The 15,616-nt window shown below is 34.6% G+C and overlaps 1 protein-coding gene across 2 annotated transcripts in view; it reads right to left on the bottom strand.

Moving 5' to 3' along the window:
• Positions 1-15,175, bottom strand: part of skap2 (src kinase associated phosphoprotein 2) — a 65,202-nt gene extending 50,027 nt beyond the window's left edge. The window contains exons 1-4 of one of the 2 annotated variants that reach the window (XM_034058763.3): positions 14,953-15,175; positions 13,363-13,468; positions 12,498-12,523; positions 9,219-9,317 (exon numbers count right to left, since the gene is read on the bottom strand). In XM_034058763.3, the coding sequence (XP_033914654.3) occupies positions 9,219-9,317; positions 12,498-12,523; positions 13,363-13,468; positions 14,953-14,992 (271 nt within the window). In that variant the 5' untranslated portion in view covers positions 14,993-15,175. The remainder of the gene's footprint in view (positions 1-9,218; positions 9,318-12,497; positions 12,524-13,362; positions 13,469-14,952) is intronic. The other variant, XM_034058761.3, reaches the window with a different exon arrangement.
• Between the last annotated feature and the right edge of the window lie 441 nt (positions 15,176-15,616).

Below are 15,616 nucleotides of genomic sequence, written 5' to 3'. Positions count from 1 at the left end.
TTCGTTATTGTTTATTGCATTTCAGTGGCGGCTCGTGACTTTTTTGACAGGTGAGGCACAAATCACAAAATAGTTATTACCACTCCCCCTACTCAATGGATAACATACTAAAAGTAAAATTTACTTTCTTCAGCTGACTGCGTATATGCCTCAGCTGAGAGAATTTGAACGCATTCAAATAACAGACTGCCGTTGCCATGTAAAATATACACCCATCAATTAAAGAAAAACATTAGCACTGTAAACACCACAAAATTGACAGAATTGCAGTTTTTATAATCAATTGGCAAATCAGAATCTTAAACGTACTATTTAGTTCTACAAGTCAAATATGTGACACCAGCGCAGAACATACGCTATGAAGACAAATACAATATCACTAAATTATTAATTCAAAACGAACAAGGCAGCTTGTCATGTCGTGGCAAGAAATTGTTAGTTTTACTCCATTAAGAGATGTAAACTTGTCTTTAGTTGAAAGAAGGAAACATGGCCAACAATAGTTTGTTCACAGCGCTGCCTTCCATTTTATGAACTCCTTGTCGCGTTCACAGCGCTGCCTTCCATTTTATGAACTCCTTGTCGCGTTCACAGCGCTGCCTTCCATTTTATGAACTCCTTGTCGCGTTCATTTACCGTCTTTCTTGAAAATCTCCAGTGCTAGTGTTATTCTGCCATCCTTAACAATTGAACGTCTCTCTCCTTGGGAGCTTACTGTAAAATGTATTTTCCTCAGGTCGCATAAATGATCAGATTCAATTAAAGCCATTATTGAACAAATTAAAAATCGCACACATTCTTACTGCTCCAAATCCAGTAGGTGCCTCATCAAGCTGTGGTTACCATATGTGGCGAATTGCCATGGTAACAAGCAGCTTTGTGAGGCACCCAAGGTTTGTGCGTCACACGGCAGTACTACACTGTTCCAGCTTTCTGGCGAGTTGAGACTTTTAAATAATGTCACTAGCACTTCTGTGGACTTACATGTATTTAATATGCTTAAACGTGTTTATATTTTTCAATTAAATAATACAAATATGCAAAAAAAAATGTTTGCCTTTGGGAATTATTGGTGAGGCCATGCCCACTTGCCTCGGCTGACGACCCACCACTGTTGAATTTATTTTATTGAACTGCTCGTTCTTGTAAAAACAAACTGTGCATTTGACTGAATTTTTAAGAACATCTTGCTGTTCAGCTAATTGATCAGCTTTCTTCTGGAAAAACTTGTGTGGTTTCCCAATGCAATCTGGACACCTTGGCTTTCGTGCGCCAGTACTTCACAAGAAATGACACATGAACACGTGGATCATCCTCGTCACCAATGTAAGAAAAACTGAAGCTAATATACGATGGTAATTGCAAGTTTTTTTGTCTGCTTGTTTTATTTCTTGGAGCTGCAAGTATGATTAGTCATTTTTTTCATTTTGCATCCATTTTAACAACTGTTTTCAAAATCCCAAGCAATCGTACTTCAAATGTTACCTTATATTTAAAGCAGAAGACTGGTGATAAAACAATACATTGTTAACATAATTACTGCTAATGGTTTCTATGCAAATTATATGTATTTTGAATATAAGCATAAGTTGTATAGTGAAACTACATCTTAAAAGTGTGCACCAAACGTCATATTTTTTAGATTGTTTGGCGACCCATCAGAAACCTTGCCGTGACCCCCACATTGGGAAATGTTGGTCTAAAGCAATGTGGGGGGTGGGGGGGTATAGTTCTGTTAAGCTATCACTTGAACCTGGAAACAGTTTCTGAATATAGAAAATTAGCTACTTGTGATTGATCTTCCTTAAGAACTTTGAATGCTTGATTATTATTATTATTATTATTTATTTCTTAGCAGACGCCCTTATCCAGGGCGACTTACAATCGTAAGCAAATACATGCATGCACAAATTCAGGCCCACCTACTGTACAGAAAGCATAAACAAAACACACACACACTATACTGCATTTTAACAACATGAAAAACACATATGAAATGCTCTTGATAAGTAAATCACACGTCCTACAGTGCAAAAATCTGATCTGAAAACCTAACAAAAGAGAGGAACATAAAACTGCACTTAAAAATATAAAACAAAACACAAAAAGGTGTACTATGGTAAAATGCTCCAGCACCCATTACTGTGTGTACTCTTCATGTCTAATGATAAATTCCCTTTGCACAGATTGATCAAGTTTGTCACTGTGGTAAAAGTTCTCTGTTTTAAAACACTGCATTCACTGCTTTTCTTCTTTAAATGACTTCTTGGGTGTTTACATCCACCCACCAAACAAACAGGCAGACAACAAGACAAACTCAGCGATGAAAATTACAAATCTGGCAACAATAGGCTAAGGTTTGTGGCATTGAGCTGCAAAGTTGACTTTAGTCCCCAAGGCAGGAAGCATCTTGATGGATTGGGCAGAAAGGTGTTTTACAAATACTAGCAATATAGAGGTGAGAACATACAATGGCACCCTATTAATACACCATAATAAAGAAGATTAATTAATTAATGGGGTTTTACTTCCTTTTTAAAAGGAACATGGTTAAACTGAGAATCTCACAAACAATTGTGCCGCCTTCTCATTATGGACTCTATTACAAAGCAGTAGGCAATATGTTACAAGAAGTTACTAACTATATATTTTACAGGCTTATTTCAAACACTTTACTTGGAAACTCTACTGAGACTATCAAGTCTAATTTCCTTAAGCTATCAGAACATACATTATGAATAATTGAAATCATTGAAATAAGGAGGCATTGATTTCTAAAATGACTTCTGTGTTGCATTCCTGTCCATGCACTCTGAACTGTCTCCAAGGGTGCTGTGGTAGTAGTTTACTGGAAGCTTAGTCAAAGTAACAAAAAATATTTACAATACATACATATCCTAAACAGTTATATATTAAAAAAAACAAAAAAAAAAAAACACACACACAACAAGTGACGAACCGAAAGATTCTCAGTACAATAGCCAGATCAGTAATAATGCTAATAAAATCAATAAGAGGTAAGAATTTCTTTAAAAGGCACTACAAAACAAAATTGTATATTTCTAATAACTCAAGATCCTGAGAGTGAATTGGCACATACATACGAAACTAGCACAGAAAGAATACTTTTCGGATACCGTATTTAACAGGGAAACAGTTTAGTATAAATGGTTACTGTTCATCTTGCATGTTTTATTAGTATAATGTAAGTATTTACCCCAATGTTTACTTGAAGCATTTTAATTACTGGTACACACCTAAAAATAAATCTACAGGAGTTTTTGTAAAACACAAAGAATTCCTGTAATGCGAGAACGGCATATCGAATAGAATTAATTTAATAAAAATTCAGTAATGTAACTGAACTGAGAATTTCATATGAAACACCTGTTTACCAAATACTAAAACATGACTCAACGTCACTGTCTCTGTACCCAAGAAACGTAAAGTCACATGCAGTGTTTACATAACCCTGTCAATCTGAAGACACTACCTCAAATGATGTCCAAGACATGAGGCTTTAAAACCATTGTAGCAGCAGGTTTGCAAGATTACGGTCATGAAATGGTTAATTTTTCTTGTGCGATACCCATTACTTAAACTTGGAGAATCACAGAACACAGATGTTAAAGAATTCAAAGCATCTCAAAGCAGAAAGTATTTATCATATGCCAGGTTTACAAAAAAAATGACAGAGGGGCTTAATAAACATATTAAAAAATAGATTTTTTTTATGCTAGTATTTTTATATCCAGTATGAAAGAAGAACCCAATACAACTGCACAATATGTTTGTTACTTTGTACATACTTGTACAGAGATACTGCATAAATTAGCATAATTTAGATTTTTTCTGTGCATAATTCCCTGGGGAGTATCTAATGTTAAAGGCTACCAAGCCAAAACTTTTGCTGACTGAACACAATCTTTGGTTAAAGTTTTTGTTTGTGAACAAACAAAGATGCTGGATAACGGTTTGACTGAAATACATATTGTACGGCTAGATTAGATGAAACACAGTTTGCCCCACTTTGAATACTTTAAACAGATTTTTGCCAATTCAAGACCACAGAGAGATAAGAAAGGCTATAGGAGGTTTGGTGTGTGCGACTCTGAGCAAGTCACTTAACCTCCTTGTGCTCCGTCCTTCGGATGAGACGTAAAACCGAAGTCAACTGTAAATTCACCCCCTAGTCTTTGTAAATCGCATTGGATAAAAGCACTTCTAAAATGACAAATACAAATTTAAAAAAGCAAAAACCAGTTTGTTTGTTTTTTTAAATATGCCCTCCCCTGAATAATATAGATTGGCTCTCAGAAGCACAGATTTCTCACTGGCTCAATTTATTATTATTATTATTTATTTCTTAGCAGACGCCCTTATCCAGGGCGACTTACAATCGTAAGCAAATACATTTCAAGTGTTACAATACAAGCAATACAATAAGAGCAAGAAATACAATAACTTTTGTTCAAGTGTGACAAACCACAATTCAATAATACAGCAGATAATAGTGATAGTTACATCAGGATATGATTAAATAGTGATAGTTACATAAGGATATGATTAAATAATTTACATATATGCACTGGGGGTGTATCCTACTGTATATGCATATTCAATCATGTTACCAAAACCAACTATCTGTTAAATGTAAAATACAGTTTTACACATACATTTGAATTACAATGGTACACATTCAAACTGAGATACAGATATCGATTAATAAAATAAATATACCCATCACCTACACAAAATGCATTCTGATACCAGTCTGCAACCACAAACACAATAAAGTCATCACTATGTAAGGCAACTTATTTGAACTATGTTTTAGCCCTGTGAAAATGTAGCCATAGCAGATTGTGGGAATGGTAATACAAAATAAAACGGCATGCCTTTTCCTGCCAGAGCCTCTGAAAGAGCTATAAAACCTGACCCTGCACTGTTCAAATTTCACTTTCGCAGCTTTTTTGTACTTGATACAAGGTTGTAAAATATACGTCTACTTCAAAACAGCATTAAAATATCTGCTGTTTAGACCAAGTAAATAGATCATGACTTTTTTTTTTTTTTTTTAAACATACATGCATCAACATCTTCAAATGGCTCATCACCCCCCTCCCGTTTATTTTATTTTTAAACAAATTAAACCGATCCAAAGTAGCAGTCTTGTGAGGATATTACTTTTTACAGAGTTAAAATCTTTGTATATTACTTATGTAACCTTAATACTGAAAAGTAAACTGGAAGCATTGCAAGCCAAATAACTATTTTGTCCATTAACCAGCGATAAAAGTATTATTCTGCCATCACAAAGGGAAAGCCTTTGGAGGTTGTAAAAATGCTTGGTGTTGTGTGATATGCAGTAGCTAAAAACCAAATACGCCTTTTCTTTCTTTTTTTTAACCCCCCCCCCCCAAAAAAAAAAAAATCAAATAGCCAGGCTCTGTAGCTCAACTGGGCTTAGGGCGACAAGCAAATTCCACCAGCTGCAAACTTAGAAACAATCTTGAATTATTTGTTACTGACCGCTGGCTGAACCCTGTTCTGATGAGCACTGTCACCATGAGGCTCCTCTCAGTGCATTCCATCAGCCAGTGGCTACAGCAATGTGCTACAGCTCAGGCTGCCCGGAATTGATCAAAACAGGGTAATGAGACTGTTTTTCCACTGCAGATACTTTAAATGAATATAAATATTTTTCTTTTGCATAATTTATCACGGGAAAGGTCAAAGAACTCCCGTTATCACCAAAAGCAAAAGATGGTAGTATTTCTCTTTGCTGCTAAGCATTTGCAATTTAAACAAAATAATTAAGTGTGGCTCTTACTGTAGCACTGGATTTTTTTGTGGTTTTTTTTTCCACCTAAAACTAAAATAAATAAGAAAACCAAGAAAATGAATATTGTATTCCCATATTCGTAAAATGTGCATAATGTCTAAGCAAGTACAATTTCATAATTTCATTGGTAACTTAAGTAAACCAAGTGTTAAATATTATCTAACCCTACATGAACTTCTGTAGTTATGTGTTTCTTATCAGAATCAGACACAGCAAGACTAATATAAAACTGGTTGTTGTATGCTCCAAGGCAATTTTGTTTTAAAACAAACTTCTTGGGTTTGTGATACAATATTAAGCGCGAGTAGATAATAGCTACCTCCCTACCTCAAAGGACTTCCCTCTCCTGGTTTGATAAATGTGCCTGGGACCTTGATAAACTAAAGAGTACAGTCTGGAAATTCATCATTTAGCGGATGTATCCGACTTGTTCCCCTGATGACATCTGTATACATTCTTTCAAATGAACCTCTCAAAAGGTTAGGAACACTGAAACTGAAATCTTTCAGGGACAAAACATTTTTTGGTTTCCCCCAAGTACTCCGCAGATGCTTCTCTGACTATCTTAATACTCTTGTTGTCAAGCACCAATATAGTGATGTATACAAATTCTTGAAATTGTAATGTTCCAGATACATTTATTGTATTTATGGTTTAAAAAAAACAAAGTTGATGTTAGGCCTTCTGTTAAGCTTTTGCAGGAGTTAAGCTTTATACAGACTTAAAAGGCCAACATTTTCTAGGAACATTTCAGTTGCCTTTAATCTGTGATTTATAACCCACCTCCTTTACTACACTATTCCATCTGCTACTGAAACCACAACTTGTATTACAAGTGTATCTGTTGCACCCCAAATACCTTTAACCTTTTTTTTTTTTGTAGCTTCAGCTTTTCGAACAAACATTTTTAAATAGCAGTTACACTTTATTTTGAGACCTTATTCATTTGAACACACTTTTTATTCTACTGAATTCCAGAATTCATCCGGAAGATGAGATATGCAAACACATTCAGGCAATAAGCAATAATCATATACTACAATCATCTGTATGGCTCCTGTATAGAGTGGATTATAATGTAATTAAAAAAAAAAATGTAAAAAGAATCAATAAAATAGCTTTGTCCATAATGACTTACATGCCTAATATAAACAACCCACCACATTCTATAAAACTGGGGGAAATAAATTAAATACACATTTTACAAACCTTTGTTTGTTAAATGCAAGCTGAAATTAACCATGTACAGAAACCAATCAACTATTGAAGTCTGAAGTATAAAAATGAAAAGTACCAATGAGCAGCAAATCAGCTTCTACAGATGTCGAATAAGTAAATCAGCTTACTCATATATCAACACATGTCAAATGTAAAAATGAAACATAGCAAGTGCTTAATAGTTTGTTGTTTGGTTCACGTGTCACCACTGTATCCTTTCTCCTAGTTCTCCTTTTGGTGGCCAGTAAACCATGAAGCATTTGCACAAGCAAGCAACACCCATTTCAGTGTTAAATAATCCAGGCTGGCACAGGAAGATAAACAGCGATTTAAAATGAATCGGCTTCTAGAAATCACCAGTACTGAGGAAAACAAAAAACCCTCTTATAACTGCTGAGAACTGTCCTTTATGTTAGATGTTAACATCTGTAACTTGAAAAAGAAAATCAGGACCTGGTTTAAAATCAATGATCTGAAAATCCCCAGTGGAAAGAGCAACAAACCTTTCAAGTAATTGGCATTAACAATCTGACACGACTATAGAATATCCATCTGTTTTTCACGGACACGGCTGCCACTACCTCACTTGCTCATTGGAATTCCATTAATCTGATGCACCCAAGTCCGACATGAAAATCAAAACTTCACCCAGCCTTTATCTGCCTGTTAGCATTCACCCACTTATATTTTTTTCTATCAATCAGGCTTGTGGTCCATGCAAAAAGTTCAGTGCTACAGAGTTCAGTGGCTGGGAGTGGAGTAATGGTGCACCAGTCAACCATATCAAGATCTCAAAGAAGCCATTACTCAAAAAGTACCAGCTGAAAGCACGTCTGGAGTTTGTCAGAAAGCATGAGAGTGACCCAGCTGCGATGTGGGAAAAGGTTTTGTGGTCAGATGAGACCAAGACAGAGCTTTTTGGCCAAAACTTAAAGCGCTATGTGTGGCACAAACCTAACACTGCCCATGCCTCAAGACACACCATCCCTACAGTGAAGTATGGTGGTGGCAGCATCATGCTGTGGGGATGCTTCTCATCAGCAGGGACTGGGTATCTTGTTAAAATTGAAGGAAGAATGGATGGAGCAAAATACAGGGAAATACTGTAAGAGAACCTGCTTCCGTCCGCTAAAAAACTGAAGCTTGGGAGGAAATTCACCTTTCAACAGGACAATGATCCCAAGCACAAGGCCAAAGCAACACTGAAGTGGCTCAAGAACAAAAAGGTGAATGTCCTACAGTGGCCCAGTCAAAGTCCTGATCTCAATCCCATTGAGAATCTGTGGCACTATTTGAAAATTGCGGTCCACAAGCGTCATCCAACCAACCTGAACAACCTGGAGCAAGTCTACCAAGAAGAATGGGCCAAAATCACTCCGACACTGTGTGCAAAGCTGATACATACTTACCCCAAAAGACTTAAAGCTGTTATTGCAGCGAAAGGTGGCTCTACCAAATATTAATGTGTGGGGGTTGAATACTTATGCAAGCAAGATATTTCAGTTTTTTATTTTTCTTAAAAATATTTCCAAGGGGAAACGGCAGCGCTGTGCAAACATATTTATCATGTATTAAAAACAGTTTAGCACAGGTTGTAGCACTGCTGAATATTTCATTTTTATACGCAATCGATTATAATTTAAGCAATTCCTAAAAGATAGTAATAATTTAAAAGCAATTACAACAGATTTCAAAGTCTCAGACATTAAACAAAAAAACAGGTTACATGTGCAAAGTTTGAGATTTGGGTGGTGTATTTTAATAACATACATAATATATGTTTTAATACTTAGGTACAGTAAAGGGCAAGAAAGATTTTGGGGATGGTCTGAGTTTTCTTTTTTTTCAAATCCAAATAAGTTCCAATTAGGTTGCAATATTAACTATTTCTATAGGATTAAAAATATATACATTTATATTAAAAATACACCAAAAATCCTGAGAAGCCTTTATATGGTTTATCCTACATTCACCAGTACACGGGAACAGACTCCTTCTCTTGGTGTACCACTAGAGAGAGCTCTTCAGTTCCACTGATCTGCTTTAAAGCCAGGTTGATATATTTAACTCTTTGTGACCAGTTTATCTCCTCACTCACCACAAAGCAACAAAAACAAAGAAAAAAATGGACACCTCAAGATAACTCGGCACATACCATCATAGGGAGATTCTTCATCTTTATCATTTCTTTCTGAGGTCATAGAAACAGTATCGTTTTCCAGGTCTTCATAGTTATCCGAGTCCACCGAATCACCTGTGAAAAAAATTGTATTATTATGGAGTTTTATTTAAAACCAAAAAAATATATATTATATGTACAACATATCGAAACGTTGGGCAGCTGGATCTTTGAGCTAAAATTTATATATATATATATATATATATATATATATATATATATATATATTATTGTACCTGTTTGCTGTGTAAAACTGATCAGTTACTAAATGGTCTTACATAGTAGTTAACTTAGGTTTTGTTCTAAATTCTCAAACAAACCTGTGTTCTGTTTTTTAATTAATTATCACACTACAAGTTGGGGCATATGGAAATCACTATTGTAATTACCTAGATAGACGGATACATTTTTATGAACAAATGACCAGGAAACAACCAAGACTTTTCTGCACAAGCATGCTAATTTGAGTATTGACTAAAGGTTATTTAAATATCGGGGGTCTGCTGTAGCAACAGCAGAAATTTAGTTTTTGCTATAGATAAGGTAAATTTCACAAAGACCAACATAAATCAGTTAATTATGCAATTGTGCCAACGGATTAAAATATGTTAAAAATAATACGTAAAATTAGTTAGGAAAAAAAAAATACTGCAAGTAACGCAGGCAAATCTCTGTTGTGAATACAGGTTGTCAAAAAGAACTTTTTTAGCTTGTTAAGCAACCATGCAGCAACAAAATTGATTAAAGAAAAAATAACAACAGCAACAAAAAACTTGAGGATCTGATGATCTTTTCATGTCAAACTTTTCATGTCGGGTTGATTTGGAATAAAAGATCAGTTTGGGATTCTTGCATGTTGGATTAAGATTTAGTGCACTTTGAAACGATTCATGGCAGATTGATTTTGAAAAGAAGTTCAGCCTCAATTCGGGATTTCTGCTTTTTGTACTGCGTTTTAATTCTGTAACGAATAGGATAAAGCAAAGGCAGAATACTGCATACATGAGACAAACAGGTACATGTAATTCTACTTGTATTTTATTTTTTTACAATCTCATCTCTAACTTACTCCAACAGTTTATTATTCATTTTGATTGCCCTTTCGCTTTAACAAACCCCTTGATAAAATGAACAAAAGGCTTGGACCCCAACAAGTTTGTTATAGCAAGGGTGTACTGTATATCGCAATTACCTTCCAGAGGACTGGAACTTGAAAACAAACTAATGGGTCATATAATATCACATTTACAAGGGTGTCCTGAAATATTATTTAAAAAGGCAAATTAAGGATGCCAGGACATATACTATATTGACAATGTGATCTGAGACATACAAAAAAAGACTACAATTAAAATCATTAAATTCCCCACGTCACAATACATTATTATCATACACTCCTAATTGATTAACTAAATTATTTATCCTGCTAGAGTTCTCTGATCTTCAAGGCTGCTGAAGAGAAGTCTTGTTAACTCTTAATATTTACAAACTTCATTAGACTACATAAAGGTATGGTCAATAAGAGGCTCTAGCCTCGGCAACAGAGATACATATATATTAAACAATGCCCACCAACCCTCCCTACCCACAAGTTTGTATGCTCACGATCCAGGGAGCTTCATGCAAGTGAATACATTAAAATTGGATTTTGCCCAGAATTATATTCAATGTTTTTTTTTCTAACAATAAACAGCTTTTCTTAAACAGAATTATCTAAATATACAGTATACAATCAAAATACTGTACAATCATATTTACTTTTTTTTTTTTTTTAATCCTTAATTCACTTGACTACAAGCTACACATTGCTACCTTATAATGAAAACAGTCTTTATTTGAACGCAATCCTCAATAAATCTACATTTAATATAGGACCATAATTGGGTTTTCAAACTAGCCAAGACCTTTTCTAATTAACTTTACTACAACAGTCATCTTGATGCTTCCGCCATGCTCCAGATTTGTATTGCTTCCTGTTATAAATGAATGCTGCACTATACTTAGAAGGGCATTCATTATACAGCATCATACAAAATACTATCTGTCCATGTTTTCTGACATCATTTAAAATGCAGTTATGAACAGCTTTGTTTACCCACGTCTTTACAGCACTGATTGACCAGGATTACTATTAACTATCAGGACCTTCTAGACCAGGGCTTCCCAACCCTGGTCCTGGGGACCCAGTGTGGCTTCTGGTTTTCAGTCCAACTGAGCTCTCAAGAAGCTACACCCTAATTGAACTAATAACTTGCTTAATTAGACCTTTTTAATTGTTGTTAGCTCCTAAAAAGTTGCAGTTCATGTTACTTGTAGCTGACTTGAAATATGCAACTGTTTAAGAGCTGAAAACAAGTAAAAAAGGTCTAATTAAGCAAATTATTAGTTAAATCAAGGGTTTAGTTAAGTAATTGAAAGCTCAGTTGGAATGTTAAAACCAGAAGACACGTGGGGTTGGGAAGCCCTGTTCTAGACTATCAGCTAGTACTGACATTAGTTACAGCCTGAGCATCTTGTGTCTGCAGCTACAACACATCAAGTCATTTGATGCTTACAGATTCACACAGGCTTTTCTTGACCTCAAGCTGTGACCCTCATACCAGCAGTAACAGACTCCAGGTCATGACCCTTTGAAGGGAAACTCCTGACACTTTAGCGGGTTCAGCAAAACACAGCATTAATGCTAAAGATGTTTTATTACCTTCAGAATTATTCCCACTTTTTTTTTTTTTTTTTTTTTAAATCACTGAAACTTAATTATTTTAATTTCTTACCACAAATGAAAAAAATAGTAACCTTTATTTGCATTTAAATGAATAATTTTACTAATTATAATTACATTCTATATACCAACTAAGTATATACTAACCAAACTGAACGGTATATTCTTGATTTGCAAGACCCTGTATATTATGAAAATATGTTATTTATATTCGACTTTTTTTTTTTTTAATCATATTCAATTATAGGATTTCTTTACTTGAATAAGTAATTTAATTCCTCCTAGTGTATAAAAATTGTCTCACATTGTGACACAATATTACCTATGTCTGAAACCAAAAGGAGTTGTCTGTAAACTAAGTGTAAAAATGAAGTGGTCATGTTGTTTTATATTTCTTCCAGTAGAGGGTGACTGCACCCTCATCTAGGTTTTGAAATCCAATCACCAGATACATTCCTTCAACATGATGTGCAGTCAGTACATAGTGCATTGTTGTATTTTAGTTTAATGTATGAAACATATAATGTACTTACATTTTTCTTGGAACTCCTGGGGATAACTGTAAAAACAGTAAACGAGTAAGTGAATACCAAAAAATGTTGATATTTCTAAAATATAATTTCAATAATTCTGTTAAATATGATTTTTAGAATCCATATGTATCACAATGCTTGGCTTTTTAAAAATGTATATACATCGCCAACCTTCATAACAGATACACACAACGACTAAAAAACTATTCACTAAACAATAAGAGATCATTACACACTGACAACAGTACTGGCTTTGGGTCGTTTGTTCAAAACTTAGACATGATATTTTAACAATATAGTTTGAATAACAAACCTGAACAATCAGCTCGCCTTCTATAATGTCATATTGTATCTAGCCTTTCGTACAAGTGATTCACACCTCTAATTCTCTTGAGTTTTCACATAAAAATGAAAAACAAGAAGGTTAATGCTAGGGTTGGGGCTAAGGCTTGTTGTTTTGCTAGTAATAAGTGTTCTTAATGATACGGTTTAGGTCAGGTTTGGGGCTACAGCTAGGGTAATACAATAACATAACATAGAAGGGGTGTTATGAGTATTTGAAACAGTAAAGGATCACATATTTCTCTCTCACACACAGTGCAGTGATGTACAGTTCATCACAAGTGTCACATGGGCTTACCACATGTATTGTACTTTGGGTCTATAGAAGAGTGAGGCTGATCAGCGCAGATGAGGTTTTGAGGTTTCATTGACTTGATTTTATCACCTCTACCAGGAAGTCATTTTAATATCAGATGCTTTTGTTTCTTGTTATCTTGATGGATTTACACTTTTTATATGGATGGTGGGACTACAGTAGACCGTGAATCTACATAGGCTTTCCAACTCCGTATTTCTACCGTACCTTGATTTCACATCCTTGATTTTCTTGAGAAGGGCATCTTTCTTCTCTTTTGCTTTCTTGCTTAGGTTTTCTCCTTTCAGCACATCTGATAAAAACTTTTCCAAATCTGATCATGAAGATAACAATTATTAATTATGATAAGTTAAAAAACAGTTTGAGATTCTTAGGTCATTGCCTGAGTATTACTGTATGATAAGCATTTGGTATTAAAATTGTTTATTTTCTTAATTATGTTTAATAAATATATACTTTTTGATGATTAGTATTAAATATTAAATATTAGAAATTATCCAAACTACATGCAAAGGCTATTCTTTATAATTTATATATATATATATATATATATATATATATATATATATATATATATATATAATGTTTATTTGTTACATATACAATTGTAACAAATAAACTGTGGCGCTGTAGTCGATTTCATGAAACTCTTAAGAACTACAAGTCTTGACCGCAGGGTCGTGGGTACAATCCCAGGTGGGGACACTGCTGCTGTACCCTTGAGCAAGGAACTTTACCTAGATTGCTCCAGTAAAAACCCAACTGTATAAATGGGTAATTGTATGTAAACATAATGTAAAAAATAAATAAATAAAATGCAATTATATGTAATAATAACGTGATATCTTGTAACAATTGTAGGTCGCCCTGGATAAGGGCGTTTGCTAAGAAATAAATAATAATAATAAATAATAATGAACGTTTGATCAAAGGGTTTACCGGCCTGTTCCCAGCATCCAGCAAAGCAAAATGCAAACCGCTATCTGAAATAAACAGCTTTAACTCAGATAATATCTGAGGTCAGTACAAACTGTGATTATATATAACACTGTGGTTGTCTCCACTAGATCAATGCACCAGACAACACAGGCATTGTTTTAGAAACGCCAGTGACATGAACTAACAGGACAGGGGGAAAAAAAAAAAAAAGAAACCTTAAATTTCATCACATCATGAACCCCATACATGAGTATTACTCACATGAGATTAACAAAAACAAAATGTGGATTTGACTAAATACGATACACAAATCCTAGCATTGTAGCAAAGCTTCACGATACAGTAATTAATACACTTTAACACTGTATTTATTTGCAGAATTCACAGCTACAGCAGAAGCCGTAACTGCCTTTTTTTTTTTTTTTACACCTCAACCGGTTAGGAACCGGTTATTAACATAAACTAAAATAATAGAAGCAGCACACAATCCCGTAACATGTAGGACTATTTTGTGAAAAAGAAAACTCTTCCGGATTAGATGTGCTACGTGTATTTTCTATATAACCTTCTTTATCTTGGCCTACTGGATATAGCTCAAATCAAAACAACCTGTGTCGATATACTCAGATATATACTATCACCTGTGAGCTGGTGAGATTTAAAATCGTACTTACAAACATAGTATTACAACCAAGTAGTGGTAATACATTCTATCATTTCTAATGGTTTTTTTTTTTCATCCACTTCCTCTTTTTTTCAGAATCAGTATAACAAAAGACACTCTTATCAAATAATAGCAAAAGTTATATACAAACAGCTGCATATATACACAGTTTGACATTTTCAGTTATGTTTTACCTGATATGAGGGTCTTTATGTCTTCCGGTACAGGCTGCATTTCTGCGTTTTATTTAGGGCTTTCTTTAGTAGTGAATTTAATAAGGAAGTTCTGCAGTTAGACAGACTAATGAGGAAGTCAACACATACATTTCACATATTCTTTAACACAGCCTAGCAGATACAGAAGCAGCCCCTTCACAGGTTGTGAGCTACTTCCTCTTTCCCTGCTTGCTGGAGACTCTGCTCTTCCCATTGGACAGTCTCTCAGTTCTATCTTCTCATTGGACAAGAAGGTTTGCATGGTATGCAAAGTAATGTTTCACTTTAAACCCGCGGAGAAGAGAACACGTGAGTTTCTGTGTGGTGTTGGGGTTTAGGGTTACAACAAATAATTGTATTTTTAAGTTGCAATTGTGTGACATTTAAACAGTATATTTAATTAGTGTTAAAAAGGAAAGCCAGCATTTTCAGAGACCAACTTTTCGCTTCTTTTTTTACATTCTCTGCATTTACAACGAATCTATTAACCAAGTAAGTGTGCCCAATTACTTGTTGCAGTAGGTTATGGCATCTTCAGTCTCTCCAAAAAGGCGGTTGTAATATGGGACTATTCATAAAAAGTAGAGTTTTAAGGATTTGTATTTTGTATTGGTTAATAAACATACATTAGGTCAAACAGTTC

The sequence above is a fragment of the Acipenser ruthenus genome, chromosome 3, assembly GCF_902713425.1.
Source record: "Acipenser ruthenus chromosome 3, fAciRut3.2 maternal haplotype, whole genome shotgun sequence".
Classification (NCBI taxonomy): Eukaryota; Metazoa; Chordata; class Actinopteri; order Acipenseriformes; family Acipenseridae; genus Acipenser; species Acipenser ruthenus.
The sequence above is the reverse complement of the archived record's forward strand: the minus strand, read 5'-3'. Positions and strand labels throughout refer to the sequence as shown.